Source organism: Microtus pennsylvanicus, chromosome 2 (assembly GCF_037038515.1).
Source record: "Microtus pennsylvanicus isolate mMicPen1 chromosome 2, mMicPen1.hap1, whole genome shotgun sequence".
Lineage (NCBI taxonomy): Eukaryota > Metazoa > Chordata > Mammalia > Rodentia > Cricetidae > Microtus > Microtus pennsylvanicus.
Genome location: NC_134580.1, coordinates 78251134 through 78270924, shown reverse-complemented (window position 1 = coordinate 78270924; position 19791 = coordinate 78251134). Strand labels below are relative to the sequence as shown.

Here is a 19791-nt window from a genome sequence, read left to right as displayed (position 1 = left end):
CTGCATACACCTGTAGCTGCTTCTTAGGCCTCTTGTTTCCCCAAACTATCCAATACCCAAGTATCCTCATCTCATCTGATGTAGCTGAGAAGGACCAGGGAGGGCCTGTTTCCTTGGGAACCATATCTTACCCACGGGTCCCTAGCCTCAGGAGTTGTTCCCATCTGTTTTGCTCCACAGACAACTCTGGGACCATGGTGAACTCTTTGTTTTTAAGGAAAGCCACTCAGGGCTTTCTCTTTTGCGAGATCGAGGAGATAATCTTTCTGGCTAAGCACAGAGACCCCTGGAGCCTTCCTTCTTTCTTTCCCAGGCCCTGTCCTTTTCCTGGTGGCCCTGGGTCTTTGCCACCCCTCCGCAGGAGTACACATTTATCACCTCTTCCAATGAGAAACAGAGTTCACAAGGAGCGGCTGGATTTCTAGAAAGCAGGTTTTAGCAGCCCCTTTCCAGCTTTGGCTGCCATGCATTTATTTTGGTTGGCTTTTACCCAAGTCTTAGTTTGAGGCCTCAGGCTGTGCTGGACCACTCTTCCCTTCTCCTGTTTTGAACTTTTAAGTGTTTTTTTCTCCATGTTCTACTCTGGTAACAAAGTGACAGTCACAAGGACTCAGAGCCAGATAGCTTGGCTTCCAGTCCAGTGGGGCTTTTTGTTGTTGTTGTTATGTTCTTTGTTTTTGCCATTTGTTGGTTGTGTTATACTAGACAAGTTTCCTAAGCCTCCTCCTGGTCTTTATTTCTAGTCCTTGGAAAGGTTGTTGGGAGGCCTGCGTGTTAGTCCCTATGTGGTGCTTCTGTGGTGTGCCTGTGCGCTTTTGGTAAGGTCCCCACTCTTCTGCGGGTGGGGTAATTGTTGGGCCTTGCCACCCTGTCCCTTTAGAGCAAGAGTTGGGACCATGCTGCCTACACTGTCCTGGGAGAACCCACATATTGATCTTCGAATGACTAGTTTTTTGGTTTGATTTTGTTTTTTGGTTTTTTTTTTTTTGAAACAGAGTTTCTCTGTGTTGTAGCCCTGGTTATTCTAGAACTTGCTCTGTAGGTCAGGCTGGCCTTGAGCTCAGAGTTCCACCTGCCTCATAGTTTCTGGTTTATTGATTCTCTCATCTTCCACTCAGCATCCCAACTGATTTTTTTAACTCAGGGCCTCGCATCTTCATTTTGTACTGGGACAGGAAAATCTGCCTTTTGCGTTTTGCTAGGCAACCTGGCAGAGGGGCTGAGAAATGAGGACTGCTGCCTCTGTAGGGCTCAGTGTGAGCTCTGTCCCAGTGGCCCATGGACCTACGAGAGCCACGGAGCTCTAAGCCTTGCGTTTATCCTTTTCCTCCCACCTATGGCCTCATCTTCGTTTCCTGTCTTCTTTCATTCTCATCCATGGACGTGGGACAAATGACCAGTGCTTCTGGCCCATTTCCTCCATTCTAACCACAAGGAGGCTGATGTGGCCACACGGCAAGGAGGGTCATTGGCAGGCGCTGACAAGTGTCCACCACTGCGACACTTTTCACTAACCTTTATCTTGGGTGTTTATTTGTAGAGTGTTCACGAGCCCACAGGCCCAAGTGAGGGCTATTTGCAGCTGGAGGAGCTGGTGAAGCAAGTGGTGTCTCCCTTCCTCGGCATCAGTGGGGACCGCAGCTGCGCAGGCCCTGCGTACTCATTGGGTAAGAAGAACATGACTCTAAAGTCTAGACACTTGGGGGTAATGATACCCACCTCATGGTGCTAAGCACTGATTGTCTGCCTAGCACTTTGTTCCAGTGAAGGCCAGGGCAGATCTTGATTTGTTAATTACCGATGTTCTGCGGCCATGTGGCCGTAACCCCGCCCCTCTACCAGTTTTCCTCAGAGACTGATCCCAGCCTCTGTGGTGCTTCCTGTCTCAGCCACACCGTTGATCAATGGCTCTGATCTTTGTATGTGTCTGGACATTAATTTTCTTGTATCTATTGCTAGAAAATGTATTTTTTTATAATTAAACCTGCCTTAGTTAGCTATCATCAAACGCCATGACCAAAAGAAACTTGGGGAAGAAAGAGTTGCTTTCACTCACTGGGTACTTTTTACTGGCTTGCAACCCATGGCTTGCTCAGCCTTCCTTCTGATAGAAACCAGGACCACCAGCCCAGGAATGACACTACCCACAATGAGCTGAGCCTTCCCCCCATTAAGTAAGTAAATACCATACCAGCTTGACTACAGCCAGACCTTATGGAGGCATTTTCTTAATTGAGGTTCCCTCCTCTCAGATGACTCTAGCTTGTGTCAGACTGACATAAAACTAACCAGTATAACACCCTTCACTCACATGAGTGGAAACCCACCCATGATGTTTCTGCTCTTGACAGCGGCTCAGCATGTGAAGCTTCCATGTCATCTTCACAGGCAAACCTTTCACCTACTGTCCTCTCTCTGTTTCCGTAGGTACTGCAAGGGCTTTCACTGCAAGGGATGGGTTCTGGATGGGGCCTCCTTTTTGGTGACCATAAAGCTACTGCAGTAGCAGGTTCTGTCTTAGTCTCTTTAAAGTATCTAGAGGAGAATCAGATCTGGTCCTTCTTCCAGGGAGAGCACAATCTAGATGGTCTCAGTAGAAATGGCTGATGATGCAGTACAATGTACTGTAGAATAGTTCCCAACAAAACCACTGTTTTGGTGGGAGCAGCCTTGGGAAAAGCTCGTGATAAAGATACTTCGGTTACTGCCTGGGATGTAAGCACTTACAGTGCAGACGCTCACTTGCTTATTTCTGTCTTCAGCATCTGCAGTGGTGTCTGTGCCGTGCACACAGTCATGCAGCAAGGCTGCAGGTATGCGAGCATACTTGTTAGATCCATGCAAGCAGTTGTACTTGCAAGCCTGGGCAGCCAGCACCCAGAGAAAGCTGCAGAACAGGAAGCATCACCTGGCTAGAGTCTCTTGGCCTTCTTTCTGCTGTGATAGAGTTGTAGTTGAGCTTCACAGCCAAGGGGGCAAGGTGCCCCCTTGTTGCCCTTCCTGGGTCTCTCTGTGTAGACAGCCGAGCCTTCTACTGACCATTTTCATGCTCCCGTTTCTCTGGAGGTACTAGCTTCACCGTATCTACAGACTGGAGGAGGTTGATGGTTGTTAGCTGACCCCCAGGTTGGCCCACAGCCTCTATCTCTGATCTCTTCCTCACTCCCTCCACATAAGATCAGAAAGCTACCGAAGGAAGATAGTCTCCCACCCTGCGCCCCAAGCTAGATGCTATATTGCACAGTCTCCATGGAGCCTCCCTTCCTTATTACTGCATGGGCTCATGTGATTACAGGGATGAGGACCCGGGGAGATGTCAGGATGCCAGCAGGTTAGCTGAGCTATGCCAAGAACTGTACCATAGTCAGGGCCTAATGCCAGAAGAGGGGAAGAAAAATAACTTTTCTTCAAGCCCCATAAGCTTTTAGTTGGAACGGATTCCTGTAACAGATTAATGAGAAAAACAAATGAGTGTATTGAAACATGTGTTCTCACATGCAGGAGAGACATCCAGGGAACAAGTAGTTTTCAAAGAGTTGGCTTTGAATTCCTGTTTATGTAACATCTTTAATAAAGAACAGTAATTTTTGAGACAGGGTCTTATGTAGCCCAAACTGGCTTCAACTTTACTATGTAGCTGAGGATGGCCTAGAACTTCTGCTCCTCCAGCTTGAACCTGCTTCTTCAGTGCCTTTAGTTCACTAATCCTTCATGTGTTTATTAAAAATTATTTTATTCTTTTATGTGTCTGGGTGTTCTGCCTGTATGTGTGAGCTTATGTGTCTAGTGCCCAAAGAGGCCAGAAAAGGGCATTGCTTCCCCTGGAGCTTGAGGTGCAGGTGGTTTTGAGCCGCTGCGTGCTGCTGGGAATAGAAGCTGGGTTCACTGGAAGAGCAGTCAGTGCTCTCAACTGCTACTCCATCTCTCCAGCCCCCCCTTCATGTTTTGAGGAGGCATATTCTGGCCTCCCATGCCTGGAACACGAGGAGATATGAGAACTCTGAAGAGCTGGCCCTGGCTCTCCAGCCCAAATAGGAACAATGTATGCTTTTGTCAGATAAAGGGAGGCCCAAGACTTTATTCTTCTTTTTTTTTTTTTATTTTTCGAGGCAGGGTTTCTCCGTAGCTTTTGGTTCCTGTCCTGGAACTAGCTCTTGTAGACCAGGCTGGCCTCGAACTCACAAAGATCGGCCTGCCGCTGCCTCCCGAGTGCTGGGATTAAAGGCTATTCTTCTTTTTTTAAACAAGATTTAATTATTTTATGTATACTAGTGTTCTATCTGCATGTATGCCTGCACACCAGAAAAGGGTATCCCATCTCACTGCAGATGGTTGTGAGCCAACATGTGGTTGCTGGGAATTGAACTCAGGACCTCTGGAAGAGCAGTCAATGCTCTTAACCTCTGAGCCATTTCTCTAGCCCTGGCTTTATTCTTGTAGGAAGAATAGTGTGGTTTTAAAAGTACATTTTATTTGTTTATGTGTGTATGCACATGTGTGTGCACTTGTGTGCATGTGTGTGCATGCACACACATGTCCATCTATACCTGCCACAACCCAAGTATAGAAGCCAGAGAACAGCTCGTAAGGGACCATTTTCTCTTTCATCATGTAGGTTATGGGGTTCTGACTCAGGTTGACAGATTGGTGACAGGCACTTTTACCTGTTGAACCATTTTGCCAGCCCAGTTTTTGTTTTTGAAAGGGACTTTGCTTTAAAAGGGACAGAGGGTGGCCATTATCCTCTTCTGAGCAATTTAAAAATTACTTTTATCCCATTGATGAATAATCTCAGCAGCTGTGTCGTCAGACTCTCCTGTGTGCTGCTGCAGATGTGACAAATGGGATCTATTCCTGCCCATGGTCTGTCTGGTGTGGGCGAAGTGGATGCAGAGACTCATCTGTATATGGATGCTCTAGGGGGAAGCACTGGGACCACTCAGACAAAACACCCGGGAAGGCTCCCTGGAGGAAGTGAGCTGTCTGGGGAAGTGTGCGATGTTCAGGAGTTAGCTGAGTTAACAAGAGGGAGGGAGTCGTCAGGAAGGATGATTGGGAGGTCTAGGGAGTTGCGGGAGGGCCAGAGGATGGAGCATGTGAGGTACTGAAGGGGCTTCATAGATTCAGAGTCGCCAGTGGCAAGAAAGAGCCCTGGGTATGGGCCAAATCATCGGCAGTGTGCTGGCTGGGCCGTGGAGCAGGGTCACTATCCCTGCTTTGTAAGCACTAACTTCACCGGGCTCTTTGAGGTAGGATGTTTGAGCTTCTGCAGCTGCCTTCGATAGTCTACCACCCCCAGCCCAGCCCTGTCAGCATTGGGGACCCGAGTTCACTAGGCAACAGCAGTACCGGTGATCCTGCCCTTCTGTTCCTTATTCCAGGAGGGGTCCCAGGCCAACATTTCATCACAGACTTCTGCATGTTAAAAACTGAGGTGGCCTTCCTTACCCTTTGGGGACAGAGACCTCTTCTGATGGTGAAAGGAGCATCCATTCAGTGTGGGGCAGAGGGGTATTAGTTCAGTAATTGAGGGGTTGGAGAAAGGCTCAAAGGTTAAGAACGCATATTGCTCTTGCAGAAGACCCAAGCTCAGTTTCTAGAAGCCACCACAAGCCGCTGTAACTCCAGCTCAGGGAAATTACAATACCTCTGACTTCTGTGAGCACAGTCACTCAGGTGCACACACACACACACACACTTTTTAAAAAGTGGACAATGAAACAATTTTAAGAGTCACATAGGGATCCTGAAAGATCGTTCTTCATCTGAGGCAGGGCTGTACTGCGGCTTTGGCGCCCAGAGCAGCGTGAGATTGTCAGGGCAGCCGGGACATCGTCTGAAAAGCCACTCACCCAGTGGCCGTGCTGCACACGCCTGTCCAAGCTGTTGGCAAGTGTGCGTGGCTGGAGGAGGGTGGTGCTACTGTTACTCTCAGAGTCCCTGAGAAACACTCCACCTTTGCAGGCTAGAAAGGTACTTACCCTGTGCCCCTGCATCTTTGACTCCAGAGATGCTGGGGCAATCACTTGCTGGATCTGGAGTTGTACCAGGACAGGGGGTCTTGCTTTAGAACAACAGATAAGTGATCTAATCTAAAGCCCAAAATGAAACTTGCACGCGTGCACGTGTGTGGTATGCACACGTATGCAGCCCTCTGCTCCAATTTTTTTTTTAATATGTAAGAAGGCAATGGCAGTATCAGGTGAGGGGGCCCACAGTGAAGCTAAGAGAACAACAACAAAACCACAGTGCAGGCCTGACCTAAGTGCTACCTTTCAAGTTACCCAAATTCCTGAGCTGCCTGGGGTTTCTGAGCCTCTCAGGGCCCCTCCTCTGCGGCAAACATTAGCGGGCTAGATTCCTCCTTCACAAAAGCCCTAGCCTCCTACAGCCTCCCTCCTTTGTATCCCTGGGCCCCTCTGTAACCGTCCCTGTAGCTGGACACTAGCTTCTCTGCATGACAAAGGCCGCCTGGGCCTTTCAGCTCTGGCCTAGAGCAGGAGCCCCTGATGGTTTCGGTAGGCAGGGGCATTCTGGGAGCCTAGAAGATCAAAGGCCTGTTGGGGAGCCAATCCCCAACAAAGGACCTCCCTACACACAGGCTTTGCCTCTCTAGGAATCTGAAAGAAACTGCTGTTGCTGGCTTCCACGGGGATGAATTCCTGGCTCAGTTGGAGGCCTGGGGGGTGGGGGAGGGAATAAAGGCTCTGCTGGCCCTACCTTGTGAAAGTCAAGGAGGAAGGGGAAGTGGCCTGAGAGTGGGGGCCGCTGAGGTGACAGACCAGCCTCTCCCTGCAAGAGTGCCCCCCTTGCAAAGAAAGCCCAGTCTTCATCTCAGAAGGCCCTAGGAAGACAGTCACAGCCAGCCCCTCAATGGGAGACTCCACTCCCTTTTCTCTGTGGGCATGGTTTTGCTGTCTCTGGTGCAGTGAAGAAAGGGAGAATATAATGGGCCCAACGGTGGGAAGCTGCCTGTCTGCCCAGGTCCCAGCCTTTGGTTTTCAGGCTCCCTAAGGAGCCAGGCAGGGTTGACTGATAGAGTCACCATTCTGCTGACTTCTGAGGATTAGCTGTGGTGACTGGCAGCTCACCAAGGAAGCACTGCCTGCCAGGACACTTGGCAAACCATGAGGCTCGTGTGGCCTTGGCTCTGCCAGCACCATCTTGGGAACCAGAAATATTCTTCCAGAAAGCAGAGGAAAGAGCTAGCTGTAGGCCTCTCTGGCAAATCACTGCATGGCAAGAGTGGAGGCAACGTGGACAGCGAGGGACCTTGGTGACCACTAGGCCAGGGCTCAGCGGTGCACTCTAGTCTGGTGCTAGTTACCTACCTTCTGTGACCTGCACGTGGCTTGAACCTGCACGTGCTCTGTCTCCTGAGAGAGAGCAGGGGGAAGAAACAGTGCCAAGGGCGGGGCCAAGCAATGCCATGCCATGTTGTGTTATGGGCTCCTTAGGGGCAGCCTGTCCCCACTCTTCCTCCAGGTGTGAGGTTACCTACTAATCTTTCCAGGGACCCCAAGCCCTTGTCATGCTGTGTTGCCATGATTTGCTTGTCCTCCCCTTAGAATTATGCAAGGCCTGGGACACATTCTTCTCTGTACCCAGGCCCTAGAAAGGTCTGTGTGTCTTGAGTCTTACCATTTCCCAGTATGGCTGAAGTGCTCTCTCTTCAAGATCTCTCTCTTGTGGTTAAGGAGGAGCTTCAGTCAGTAAAGTGCTTGTCATTGCAAAGGTAAGGACTCAAACCTAATAACGCCCCCCCCCCCCCCCCCCGCTGAACTTCAGGCACTGTGTTAGGGATGGAAAATATAGTGTCTCATGAAAGGAACAGTAATTCTGCCTATCTCTTCAGCATGACTTAAGTTGGCCCTGCTTGGCTAGGCGTAGCCCTTGGCCAGGTCATGGACCCTGAGCCACTCCCAGCAGGCCAGAGATGCTTTCCTCCTGACCACAAGTTTTCCATTCATGCCCCATTACTGCTGCTCAAATGACCTGACCTCTTTCTAGCTTGTGAAGGTCACAAAGAGCTCTGCAGTGGGCCCCAGACTTGAATAATTAATTGACTAAGTAATTGTGATTGCAGACTTCACGTTTCTCTTCTGCAACACACTGGGAGGAGATGCCGTTGGTGAACCATCTCCCTTTGGGTACAGTGCCTAGCACTTGTTGGGCACCTAGCACATAGCTGCAGCTGGGCTCGAACCCCCATAGTCCACACAAGCTTTTTGGCCTCCCCTAAGACAGCATGGTTCTCCACTCCTAAGACAGCATGGTTCTCCAGCCCTAAGACAGCATGGTTCTCCTCCCCTAAGACAGCATGGTTCTCCACCCCTAAGACAGCATGGTTCTCCTCCCCTAAGACAGCATGGTTCTCCAGCCCTAAGACAGCATGGTTCTCCACTCCTAAGACAGCATGGTTCTCCAGCCCTAAGACAGCATGGTTCTCCAGCCCTAAGACAGCATGGTTCTCCTCCCCTAAGACAGCATGGTTCTCCACTCCTAAGACAGCATGGTTCTCCACTCCTAAGACAGCATGGTTCTCCACTCCTAAGACAGCATGGTTCTCCAGCCCTAAGACAGCATGGTTCTCCACTCCTAAGACAGCATGGTTCTCCAGCCCTGAGAGAGCATGGTTCTCCACCCCTGAGACAGCATGGTTCTCCAGCCCTGAGACAGCATGGTTCTCCTCCCCTGAGAGAGCATGGTTCTCCTCCCCTAAGACAGCATGGTTCTCCTCCCCTAAGACAGCATGGTTCTCCAGCCCTAAGACAGCATGGTTCTCCTCCCCTAAGACAGCATGGTTCTCCTCCCCTAAGACAGCATGGTTCTCCACTCCTAAGACAGCATGGTTCTCCACTCCTAAGACAGCGTGGTTCTCCACCCTAAGACAGCATGGTTCTCCTTCCCTAAGACAGCATGGTTCTCCACTCCTAAGACAGCATGGTTCTCCAGCCCTGAGAGAGCATGGTTCTCCACCCCTGAGACAGCATGGTTCTCCAGCCCTGAGACAGCATGGTTCTCCTCCCCTGAGACAGCATGGTTCTCCTCCCCTAAGACAGCATGGTTCTCCAGCCCTAAGACAGCATGGTTCTCCACTCCTAAGACAGCATGGTTCTCCAGCCCTGAGAGAGCATGGTTCTCCAGCCCTGAGACAGCATGGTTCTCCACTCCTAAGACAGCGTGGTTCTCCACTCCTAAGACAGCATGGTTCTGCACCTCTAAGACAGCATGGTTCTCCACCCCTCCACTCCCACTCCCCAAGGCTGTCCCAGTCTCAGTCTGGCTTCAATTCTCAGCTCTTTTCAGCTGCAGCCAAGGTGGCCTTTTGTTAATCCACTGCCAGTAGAACCCTTCACGGACTTGACTGCACTGAAAAATGGATCATGTCCAGAAAACCTGAGAGACCTTTCCTGGGCTCATTCCAGCAGGTTGAGGCCCATGAAAATCCTTCAGCCAGAGATGCAGTGGGTCTCAGTTCCACACGTTGACTCTGCATTCCCTCAGCTTCTCCTGTGTTCTTCCTGGCACTGGCCCCTGCTCCCACTCCGTGCTCTGCCTGGACACCCCGCCCTGGCTAATCCGTCTCATGTGTTAGCACACGTAACATCTTCCCCTCCTGTCAGTGCAGTTCAGGTCCCTGTGTTGCCTTCAATGTGTCTCTTCCCTACCTGGAGGCTCGCCCAGATCCTGGGAGTCTCTGTCACAGCTGAAATGGGAACTCTCTTGTCCTCTTTTTTGACTCTGGCTTCTGCACACACCCTACCTCGCGGTTGGGTGCCTCACCTCAGAAACAGAGACTGTCTCTAGTCCATGTCCTCTGAAGCTGTTGGGTCCAGCTTCTGTGAGGGTGATTGTGGTTTCCCTACAAGCCAGGCCACAAGGTGTGGTTGTAAAGGTGTGAGACATGACTTGTTGCTCTTGGCATTGTTGGGAGGAGGAGGTCCTTAGATTCAGTGGGGCAGGGGCAGGAGGCCACCTGAAGCTGTTCTGGAGTCTGAGACACTTCCTCTTTCTTCCTCCATCTGAGGAGAAGCTCCTCAGAAGATGTTGTTACCGTTCCCCATCGCAGACATTGCTGCCTTTTCTCTTGCAGCCAGGAGGCATTCCAGGGTCCGGCCCAAGGTGACTGTCCTGAACTACGCCTCTCTGATGACCTCGGTTGGCCGGCCATTGAATGAGATGGCCCTGACTCCGCTGACAGAGCAGGAAGGAGAGGCGTACCTGGAGAAGTGTGGCAGTGTGCGGCGGCACACCGTGGCCAATGCCCACTCAGACATCCAGCTGCTGGCTATGGCCACCATGATGCACTCAGGGTTAGGGGAGGAGGCTGGCAGCGAGGACAAGCACCTGCTCCTGCCACCCAGCTTCCCGCCACCACACCGCCAGTGCTCCAGTGAACCCAGCATCCCCGACAGCCCCGATGAACTGGAACTAGAGGATGTAGCAAGTGGCAGCCAGGAGGACTCAGAGATGAACTGTGCTTCCCTCAGCTGAGCTGGCACCTCCGGGGTTTCCCCATCCCTGCTTTGTGGCCAGGATGAGGACTGTGTGGCTATCTCTCCTCCGTGGATCACCGAGGCGCTCTGGCTTTGAGCGATAGTGCCTTATTTCTTAGGGCCCAAGCCGAGTCTCCACGCCCTCAGAAAACACCCGTAAACCTCTCCACTTCGGTGTCTGTGACTAGCTCCTCATGCCACTGTTCTCCTGACTTCCAGCTCACCTACTTCATCTGGAGCTTCATCTCTGGGCCTTTCCTATCATATTGGACTGGCCCGATGCTCCCAGTATATAATGCTCTGGTGTGACTATAGCAGAAGGTTGGACCACACGTGAGCATCTAGAATATACCAATCTTGGCAGTTCCCCAAATGATCCCATAAAGCAGAAGCCAATGGATAGAAAGAATAGCAGAAGTTCTGTATAGCATGGAAGGTCAACTGTAGCCCACGTCACACGTGGCCCTGGGAATGTGTCCTTATCATTTTGGTTGTAGTGACCTTGAAAGCATTATCCTCCTTGTGGGTGAGGATACAGGTGCACCCTTACTTATGTCCAGGTGTCATGTGCTGTCTACACGAAGGGCTTTTTAGCCTAGGAGAATCTACCAGACTGGCGCAGCCCTGTCTTGCATTTAGCCTCAGGCTTCCCTCTCAGGCTTTCCCCCCAGACTGCAGGAATGAACCCTGGCAGTCACTGGTGCCTTACTTCTCTAGGTTCAGGAACTGACCGCTTTCCTGTTGTGCATTTGAGAGGCTGGCAGACAACGACTGACCTAGTCTACCTGGATTTCACTTGAATTTGTAAAATGTGTATTGTTCAAAAAAAAAAAGTTCGTAAATATTTGCACGTAGGATCTTGCACTGTTCATTTCCAGAGGAGTGTCTTTGCAGATGGAACACAAGTGGACACCTTCAAAAGGTGATGAGATAGCTCAGAACACAGGGACCCACAGTGGGCGGGATTCACATACCTCAGAGCTGGCTCTGCAGGGGCCTGTGCTCTAAGTGTCTAGGCTTCTAGGGAAGACTGTGCTGGAATCAGGAGCCTGCCTACTAACTAGAATGCATCCGTGGACAGAGAGATAGGCATGTGGACACGTTTTATTTGGAGGAGTGTTTATTCTCTGGGCTTATAAGAAGTACCCAGAAGTGTCTGGGATTCCTGTTGTATCTGTCTTGTGATGCTATTTGAGGCAGCAGGCTTTGTTACTGTGCTAGGTCCTGACTAATATTTGCTCCAGATTGGGGAAAGGGAACTTTTTTGTCTATGTTGAATCCCTGGCTTCTTCTTTATAATTGTCTTTTGGTCTTGCTAGTAGAAGCTTAGAAAAACATAGAAACTTTCTCCTGATCCTTGGTGTGTGCTAACCTCTCAGGATCTGGAAGTTTTGTTGATGGCATCTCAGTGCATAAGCCACAATAGAAGAAGAGGCCATTCACACTCATCTAAGTCTTGATCGTGTCTCCCTTCTGGGGAAAGATCTGAAATATGACCATAGCTGTGCTTTTGATGCATTCTGCTTTAGAAATTTTTTTAAAAAATATCTTAATTTTGTCCTTCCAAGAGCAAATGACAGGAGAGAGATGTCTACTTGTCACAGAATTGTCTAAATGCCACACAGCTGTGCTCATGCTCTTGCACATACACGTGCACGCATACATGTCCACGCAGTGTGTGAACCCATCTCTGCGTGCACACACATATACACACCACACACATGCCATATACACAAAGAGAAATGTTCAGATTCCTTTGAGAACTTCATGCGAAAACTAATCTTTCTGTATGTAGTGTCTAAAGTCTACAGGTGGGAGGCTGAAGAGGTGGGTTGGTGCTCAAGGTCACTTTCTGCTCTTGCAGAAGACCAGAAGACGTGGGCTCAGTTCTCAGTACCTACATCAGGCAGCTCACAACCATTGCTAACTCCAGTCCCAGGGGATTGGATGCCTTCTTCTGTCCCCTGGGGGCATCTGCATGCATACAGTGTGCATATATACACTCAAGACAAATACACGCATGCACACACACTTTAAGTAACTTAAAAAAAAAACCTCTCCATAAGTTAATTACCGTGTGTTAGTGGGCAGAACATTGTAGTCTGTTTAACTTAACTGATGGCTGGGTCCTTGTTAGTACACCAAGCACACACTTGAGATTATTTATTGACCCTGGCAAAGTAATTAGTCATGCTTGGGTTTGCTTTTCTCATTGATAAGATGAACGGTGCATGTTTTAAATATGCCTTTTTCCTTATCTTGGACGTCTCTGTCAAGGACAGCAGTTGTCAGTATAATACATGAGCTCTTGTATTGGAAGTGGACAGGCTGTTGAACTCCATTGCTGCTGACTTTAAACAGTTTACAAGTTTCTCTTTGGACACACCTGGTATTAGTACAGACATACCCCAGACTGTACACAGCAACGTTTTATGGCATTTGTGAGCTTTGGCCATCAGACCTATTGCAAGAGTCACCTGTAGAAGCTTTACCCAGGTTTCCTCCCTCTGGTGCCAGGGAGATTTCATCTTGCTATCTATGCCAAGGGTTCCCCTAGGTTGAAGTTTGGTGACCGTATAATCCCAACTCTGGGCTCTGAATGAACTCACAAACTGAACTCTTTTCTTATTGTGTGTTTCTAAAATAGATACAATAAATGTTTTGTTTGTCATGTGTGCTGCGGTGTTGAGAACTTCAATTGTGTTCTGACTGAATTTGCAAGCACAGTAAAGCTGGCCATGGTGCATTCTCCCCTCGATACTTCCTGCACTGGCTGTGTGCAACAGGCTCCATTGTTTTATTGCCCTTTTCCCAGAGCCAGGTCCTAGCCTTTGGTTTCGTTGGCCAGCCTAGACTGGGTAGGCATGTTTTTCTGGAGAAGCATCTCATCTGTGAAGATAAAAACACTAAAAAAGCTCTTCAAGAAGTTTTCCTTTCAGAGTGTTTGACCTAGAGGGAATGCTTACTGTGTTATATTTATTATGAGCTCCTCGCATGTTTTTCCTGATTCTATTTGACAGAAGAAATTTATAATGTTTTACTCTCTGCGTAAATACTTTTAGAAGGGCAGTATTAGTTGGAGGGCTCAGCAGGCTTAGTAAAAGCATTTGGAGAGGTACAGTCTCAGCTGATTAATTACACTGGAGTTGTGCTGGTCATGGAGTCTTTCTTTCAGTGGCCAGGAAAGGGCATAAGCAGAGGAATATGAACAGTCTCTAGTGCTGCATAGGCAAGGAGGCATTATCCCTGGCAGCTCTTTGAAAAGAATGCAGCCCTGACACCTTGGATCTAGTTCAGTGAGAACCATGTCAGACTAACACAGTGTATACACGCCAAGTTACCCATCATACTTAAGGGAAGCTTCCACTGCATAAGCCCTGTTCTTGGCGCTAGGAATACAGTGATGGAAAAGTGACCGAAGTGTCTGTTTCCTTGGACACTAGAATGGTATGGACCAAGCCCCACGTCTAGTGTTGGAGCATTTTGCTTCAGGAGGCATCCTGACTAATTAGAAAAGGAAGAGCCAAGCAGCCAAGCCGGGAGCTTACCAGCACCTGCTATCAGGTGAGTGATGGTTTCATGGTTTCCAGAGAAGCTGAGGACTGGCCACTTCCAGAGGACATGGGCAAAAGCTGGACAAGGAGAGTCCAGTGTCCTAAGCAGGGTGGCTGTCCACAGAATAGACTTGGGTGGTTTTCCCCCTCTTCCATATTATTTTTGTAAGTGTAACTTTGAAACTGAATACTTAGTAAACATAATAATTATGTATTTAACCAATCATATTATTTGCCATTAGTGCCAATAAGCAAGTTAAAAATCTTTTTTAGGCTTTTACATTTGGGTGACAGATTTGATTATTCTATTTATAAATCTAGCAGATTTTTAGCAAAATCTTCCAAGCTGCCTTTGAATAATGCTTAGTCCTGTTTACGAACTCAGGCCAGCACTTCAAATATTTTTAAGTGAATGTATAGACTTAATTCACCTCCTTTAAATACTTCTGGTTCATGTTTTGGTGGTAAGCAAAGGCATCCTACTCCAGGAAAGCTGATAAACTGAGCTTATGAGGAAATCTGGAAGTCCATCAATTGAGTTTATTCTATTCTATGTAAGCTTAGATGCCACCATAAAAAGTCTAAGTCAATTCTCAATTATACATTTTAAAGCGGACTTATAGAACTCTCACTTATGAGCTTTACTCTATTCGATATCACATGTGTCAAAAATATCCACTACATACAACCCCAAAATATCAGTCTCATCTTCAGAGTCTGGAGTCCGGCTCTTGGGCCCTTTCTAGCCTGTGCTAGGTCAGCCACTCTGCTTTGCCTCATCACAGGGTGGTGGTTGATGCCAGTAGCTGCCACTTGTGTGATCTCACCACATTCCCTCTCTGCTGTCTTAATTTCTACAATCTTGCATTAAAACCCCGTGCTAAGATAATGGATGTGGGGGTCAGAGAGATGACTCCGCAGCTAAGCTTAACCTGCTTCCTTCTCTTTCAGAGCGTCCGCGTTTAGTCCTCAGGAACTATTTCAGGTAGCTGTCAGCCAACTGTAACTCAAGCTCCAGGGCATTTCATATCCTCTCCTGGCCTCTATGGGCACCCGCTCACATGGTGTACACATGCACATGCACACACACTCAGAAAGATAAATAAATTAGTAAAATAACAGATGCAGCTTTGTTCTCTGACTAGACCCTGACTGACCAGGATTGAAAACTATATTCCCTGGGGGAAGACAACAGTGTTTCCAGGTAACCAAGGTTACTCACGTGGGTGCAGACAGAATTGGAGCCTCCCGACGGATTCTTCTCACCCCACCTAAGGGCTCTTCACAATCTTAAGTAATCTTGGTGACAGCTCCTTAGCATCCTCGAGTTATAGGTGAAACACAGGTGACATCCATCTGTTCCCAAGAAACAATGGGTCCTATTTATGGCTTATTACTCAACAGCTTCACACCTTAGAAATATTTTTGCAGGCCTTGTTCCTGTACAGTACAACTGCCCACCTCTTCAGAATGCCTTTTTCACATGTCACTCATTAGGTTGGCCTTAGCTGTTCTGACTTCTCGGGCTCAGTTTACTGACCTTTGAAAAGACTTCTAAAGCACTGGGAATACCTTCTTCAGTTGAGTTGTGTTCTCATCAGACCCTGGATCCCCAAATTCCTTCAGATACTCAAGACAATGGCATTCTTAGAGAATCCAGTTGGATACTAGTTAAATATCTTAGATAACTTTGCTGTTATCCATTACACCATTCCATTTTCTGTAGACTGATACAGGATCAAGTCTACTTGTTTGCCAGGAAGAAGGTTTCCTACCTACTTGAGATGGGCTCAATAAATGGAAACAGGGTAAGGCTTTTGATTCTTCACATGGGGCAAAGGCTTGTGTCAGGTTCATTTCCCTGCCAAATAATAATAATAATAGTAAAAAAAAAAAAGCATAAAACAAATGTTTGAAAGAATTGGCAATGTCTCAGTCCAGGTGGGATCTGAGAGGGCCCGGTTACTGAGAGAGTGCAACCCTGTGAGACAAGCTCAGTCTGGTTTTCCCCCAACACATTTATGGGGTGACAGCAGGAAGCAGTGGGCTCTGGACTGAGATGGAAAGCTGTGGAGGAGTTGGAGCTTGAAGATAACGTGATAGAGACCGGTGACTGAAATCCACAGGCAAGCTCTCCCTTGAAGTGTTGGCTCATTCCCAGGCACAGAGCATGTTATGGTTAATGTGCCAAGTGTCTTCCAAAGGCTGGATGCTGACTCAGTCACTAGCCCCTGGGTCTATTGAGGGACAGGGAACCACTAGGATGTGGGCCCTAGCAGAAGGAAGGTAGATCATTGCAGGTTATGCTCTTGAATGGAAAACTGGGACTCCAGCCTCTCCATCTTTTTTTTTTTTCTTTCAAGCTACCATTAAGTGAGAAACTTTGTTCCTGCCATGTTTTTCCACTGTGATGTACTACTCATGTGACCATGTGCTGAAACATCTAGGGTATGAGCCCAGACAAACTTGCCCCCCTTTTCTCAAGTATTTTGTCATAGCAACGGGAAGACAGTAGTACACCCAAAACTACCAGATCTAGCTGATGGGAAACAGCGGCTATGGTGATTAACAGAACAAATTCATCTCAGTCCCTACGTAATGTTGAGGAGATTCAGGCCCTACTAAAGCTGGGGGCTTTGACATACATTCTCAGTATTGGGTTGAGTCTCACTCTAAGATAGGATCATGGCCAAAACAAGATTCTGGAGTTAAACACAATTATATCAATAATTACATTAAATGTAAGTAGACCAAACAAGTCAATGGAGAAACAAAAATGGCCAAAGGAGAGTAAAATAATAGCATTTTGTTTCTAAGAGATACACAATTTATTATTTACTTACTTATTTTGAGACAAGAGTCTCACTATGTAGGCTGTTCTGAAGCTCACTATGTAGACCAGGCTGGCTTGAACTTACAAAGATATGCCTGTCTCTGTCCCGAGTGATAAATCTAAAAGCATGTGCCACCATGTCCAACAAGAGACACACTTTAAATATAAAAAAACAGACTGATACTACAATGACAGAAAAATATATAGCATGTAAAAATAACAGCAAGAGAAACTTGATGTTGCCAATTAGAAGGATGCAAATTTCATAATGATTAATGATCAATTCAAAAGGAAGATATGAATCATAATACACAAATTAACATTTATTAGTCATCAGCTATAGGTCAAGGACCATTATTAAGTATTATATATTAGTTGTTTTGTATGAGCCCTCTGAGTAATTTTATGAAGCAAGTTTTAGTATCCCAGTCTTACTAGATAAGGAAGTTAAAGCCCCAGTTCCTGAGGTCACATAGCTAGACAAAGGTACAGATAAGACATTATTCAAATCTGGCTTTGTCTGAGTTCCTGTGCTTATAGCTACAGTATCAAGACGATATGTCACTCCTGTGAAGACATGTAGTTCAATGGAACAGAACCGAAATGAGAATCTTCGTATTTACAGTCAACTGTTTCTTCTCATAGTGTTTTTACAAATGTGCAAAGCAGTTGACTAGAGAACTGCTTAAAATAATCCAACAACTCGTGCTTGTTGCTGATACCAGATACTCACACAAGGCAGTGATTGTAGACCGTGGCCAGTGCCACACATACAAATGAACTCAATAGATCAGAGGCTTAACATGAGCGCTAATACAAAACATTTTAGAAGAGAAAAGGAGAAAATGATTGAAACAGTGAGTTAAGTAAAAAGTTCTTCCAGGCTATAAAGAAACACATCATTCGGCTTCATTAAAATAATTAAGAAGAAAATCGAAAACACCACCAAGACAACAGACTAGAGGGATATACTTGCAAAATACATATTTGTCAAGGATTTGCAGCAAGACTTACAAAGAATTCTTAGAAATATGACAATAAATTCAATGGGGGAAAAAAGCACAAGTTGTGAATAAAAGTTCACCCAAGAAAACATTTAAACGGTTGGGAAGCTCTCACAAAATGAAGATTGACCCTACTGAGCAGGGGCGCAATGGGAGTTTTAGACCTCAAGATAACACTTCATGCCTACTAGGACAACTGGGTCCATTGCAGAAGACAGACAGCAGCAAGTGCTGGCCAGGAGGTGAAGCGAATGGAAACCTTTGTCCACTGTTGGCCAGCATGCAAAGTGGTGCAGCTGCTTTGTAAGTTTGGCAGTTTCTCAAAAATTTAAGTGCTCTAGGTTTCTACTTAAGAGAAATGAATAAGTACACACACACACATACACACACGCACACTTATGCGCACACACTCCTCATATATATGTATGTTCAAGCAGTGTTATGCATTAGAACCCCAACTGGAAACAGCTGGGACATACTATGCGGCTAGGCTGACCAGCTCAAGCTTGCCTCTACATGATCCTCTAGCTTCTGGCTGCTGGGATGGCAGACATGTCTTTATACCTTTAGCCAGTTTTAAACCCACAGTTTTGTGGCATCAGGCCAATCACATTGCCATGCAGCTATCGCCACCATCATCTCCAGAGCATTGCCAGCTACCCAGCTGAAACTCCCTACCCATGCCACACCAACTCTCACTGCCCCTCCTCTTAACGGGCAGGCGCCATTCCACTTTTTGTAGTGATTCTACGTTAACTCCCGTAACTCCAGTCAGTGGAGGTCTGCCTTATGCGACAGGCTCATTTCACTCAGGATGTCTTGAAGGTCCCTCCATTGTAGGATTGTAAATTTTTCTCTTATTTTTAAGGCTGAAGAGTATTCCATTATATGCATAATGATTTGACCTTTCATCCAGCTTGGATATTTGGGCTCCCCCTTTTATACTTGTGAATGATACTGTTTTGATTGTTGTCTAAGAGACACCTGGACACTGGAGAAATTTATGATATATAAAACATACTTCAATATAATTAAGTCAAACTAATTATTCATTTTCAAAATGTAAAAAATTCAGTAAATGAGGTCCTATTATAAATTTATGAATGACAAACTTGTCCTGTGGAGTGAGTTTATTAACTAAGAATTATTTGATTCTCTAGGATTTTTTGTGTGTTTGATCCTCCAGGTTCTTTGTTAGAGTTGGATACCGTGAAATTGTGTGCTAGTTTGGGTCAAACTCTACAGCATCCTTTTCTCTTTTTTTGGGGGGGGGTGTCAAATTCCATAAAATCCCCTTTCCTCCCCGAGGGGCTCATCATTGCCCTCTGTAACCAGGTACTCTTGCTCTGCTATTCCCACTTGTTCTGAGCAGGCATCTCCTGGAGGATTGTACAAGTCTCTCTCCCCACGTACTCACTGAGTTAGTTTCACCTTGTGGTTCAGTCAGAAATTAATGAAGAGTACATACTTTGACATGCTCTGGTCTCTACACTGGTGTGAGAGTCATGGTTTTAACAAGCCCATTTGATGCCCACACACCTCCTCTCACCCCTCCTCCTGGTGCCAGGAGCATCCTTAAAATCAAGATCTCTTTGCCCACTCCCTTGGAGTCTAATGTAGCAAGTTGGCTAGGGGTTTGGCATAGGTGGTTGCAGTCGTGGAGACAGCTTCTCCCCACCCCCTTCCTTCTGTTCTACCCTCTCACATCCTCCACATTCCTTCTCTTCCTTCTCTCTTTTTTTAAGTACTGGTGACTGAATCAAAAGCCTTGTGCAGGCTAGGTTAGCACTTAATCCTTAAGCTACACCCTCAGCCCTTATAGGCACTTCGGTAAGCACGTGGAGAGGTTCTTCGATCAAACACCTTGAGAAAGCTGCCCAGTGAACTGGATGGGTGGGGAT

The 19791-nt window shown here is 47.2% G+C and overlaps 1 protein-coding gene across 7 annotated transcripts in view; it reads left to right on the top strand.

Moving 5' to 3' along the window:
* Prr5l (proline rich 5 like) overlaps window positions 1-13174 on the top strand; it is a 183369-nt gene extending 170195 nt beyond the window's left edge. For 6 of the 7 annotated variants that reach the window (XM_075961529.1, XM_075961526.1, XM_075961525.1 and 3 more), the window contains 2 exons: window positions 1541-1667; window positions 10097-13174. In XM_075961529.1, the coding sequence (XP_075817644.1) occupies window positions 1541-1667; window positions 10097-10497 (528 nt within the window). In that variant the 3' untranslated portion in view covers window positions 10498-13174. The remainder of the gene's footprint in view (window positions 1-1540; window positions 1668-10096) is intronic. The other variant, XM_075961531.1, reaches the window with a different exon arrangement.
* Window positions 13175-19791: the final 6617 nt, after the last annotated feature.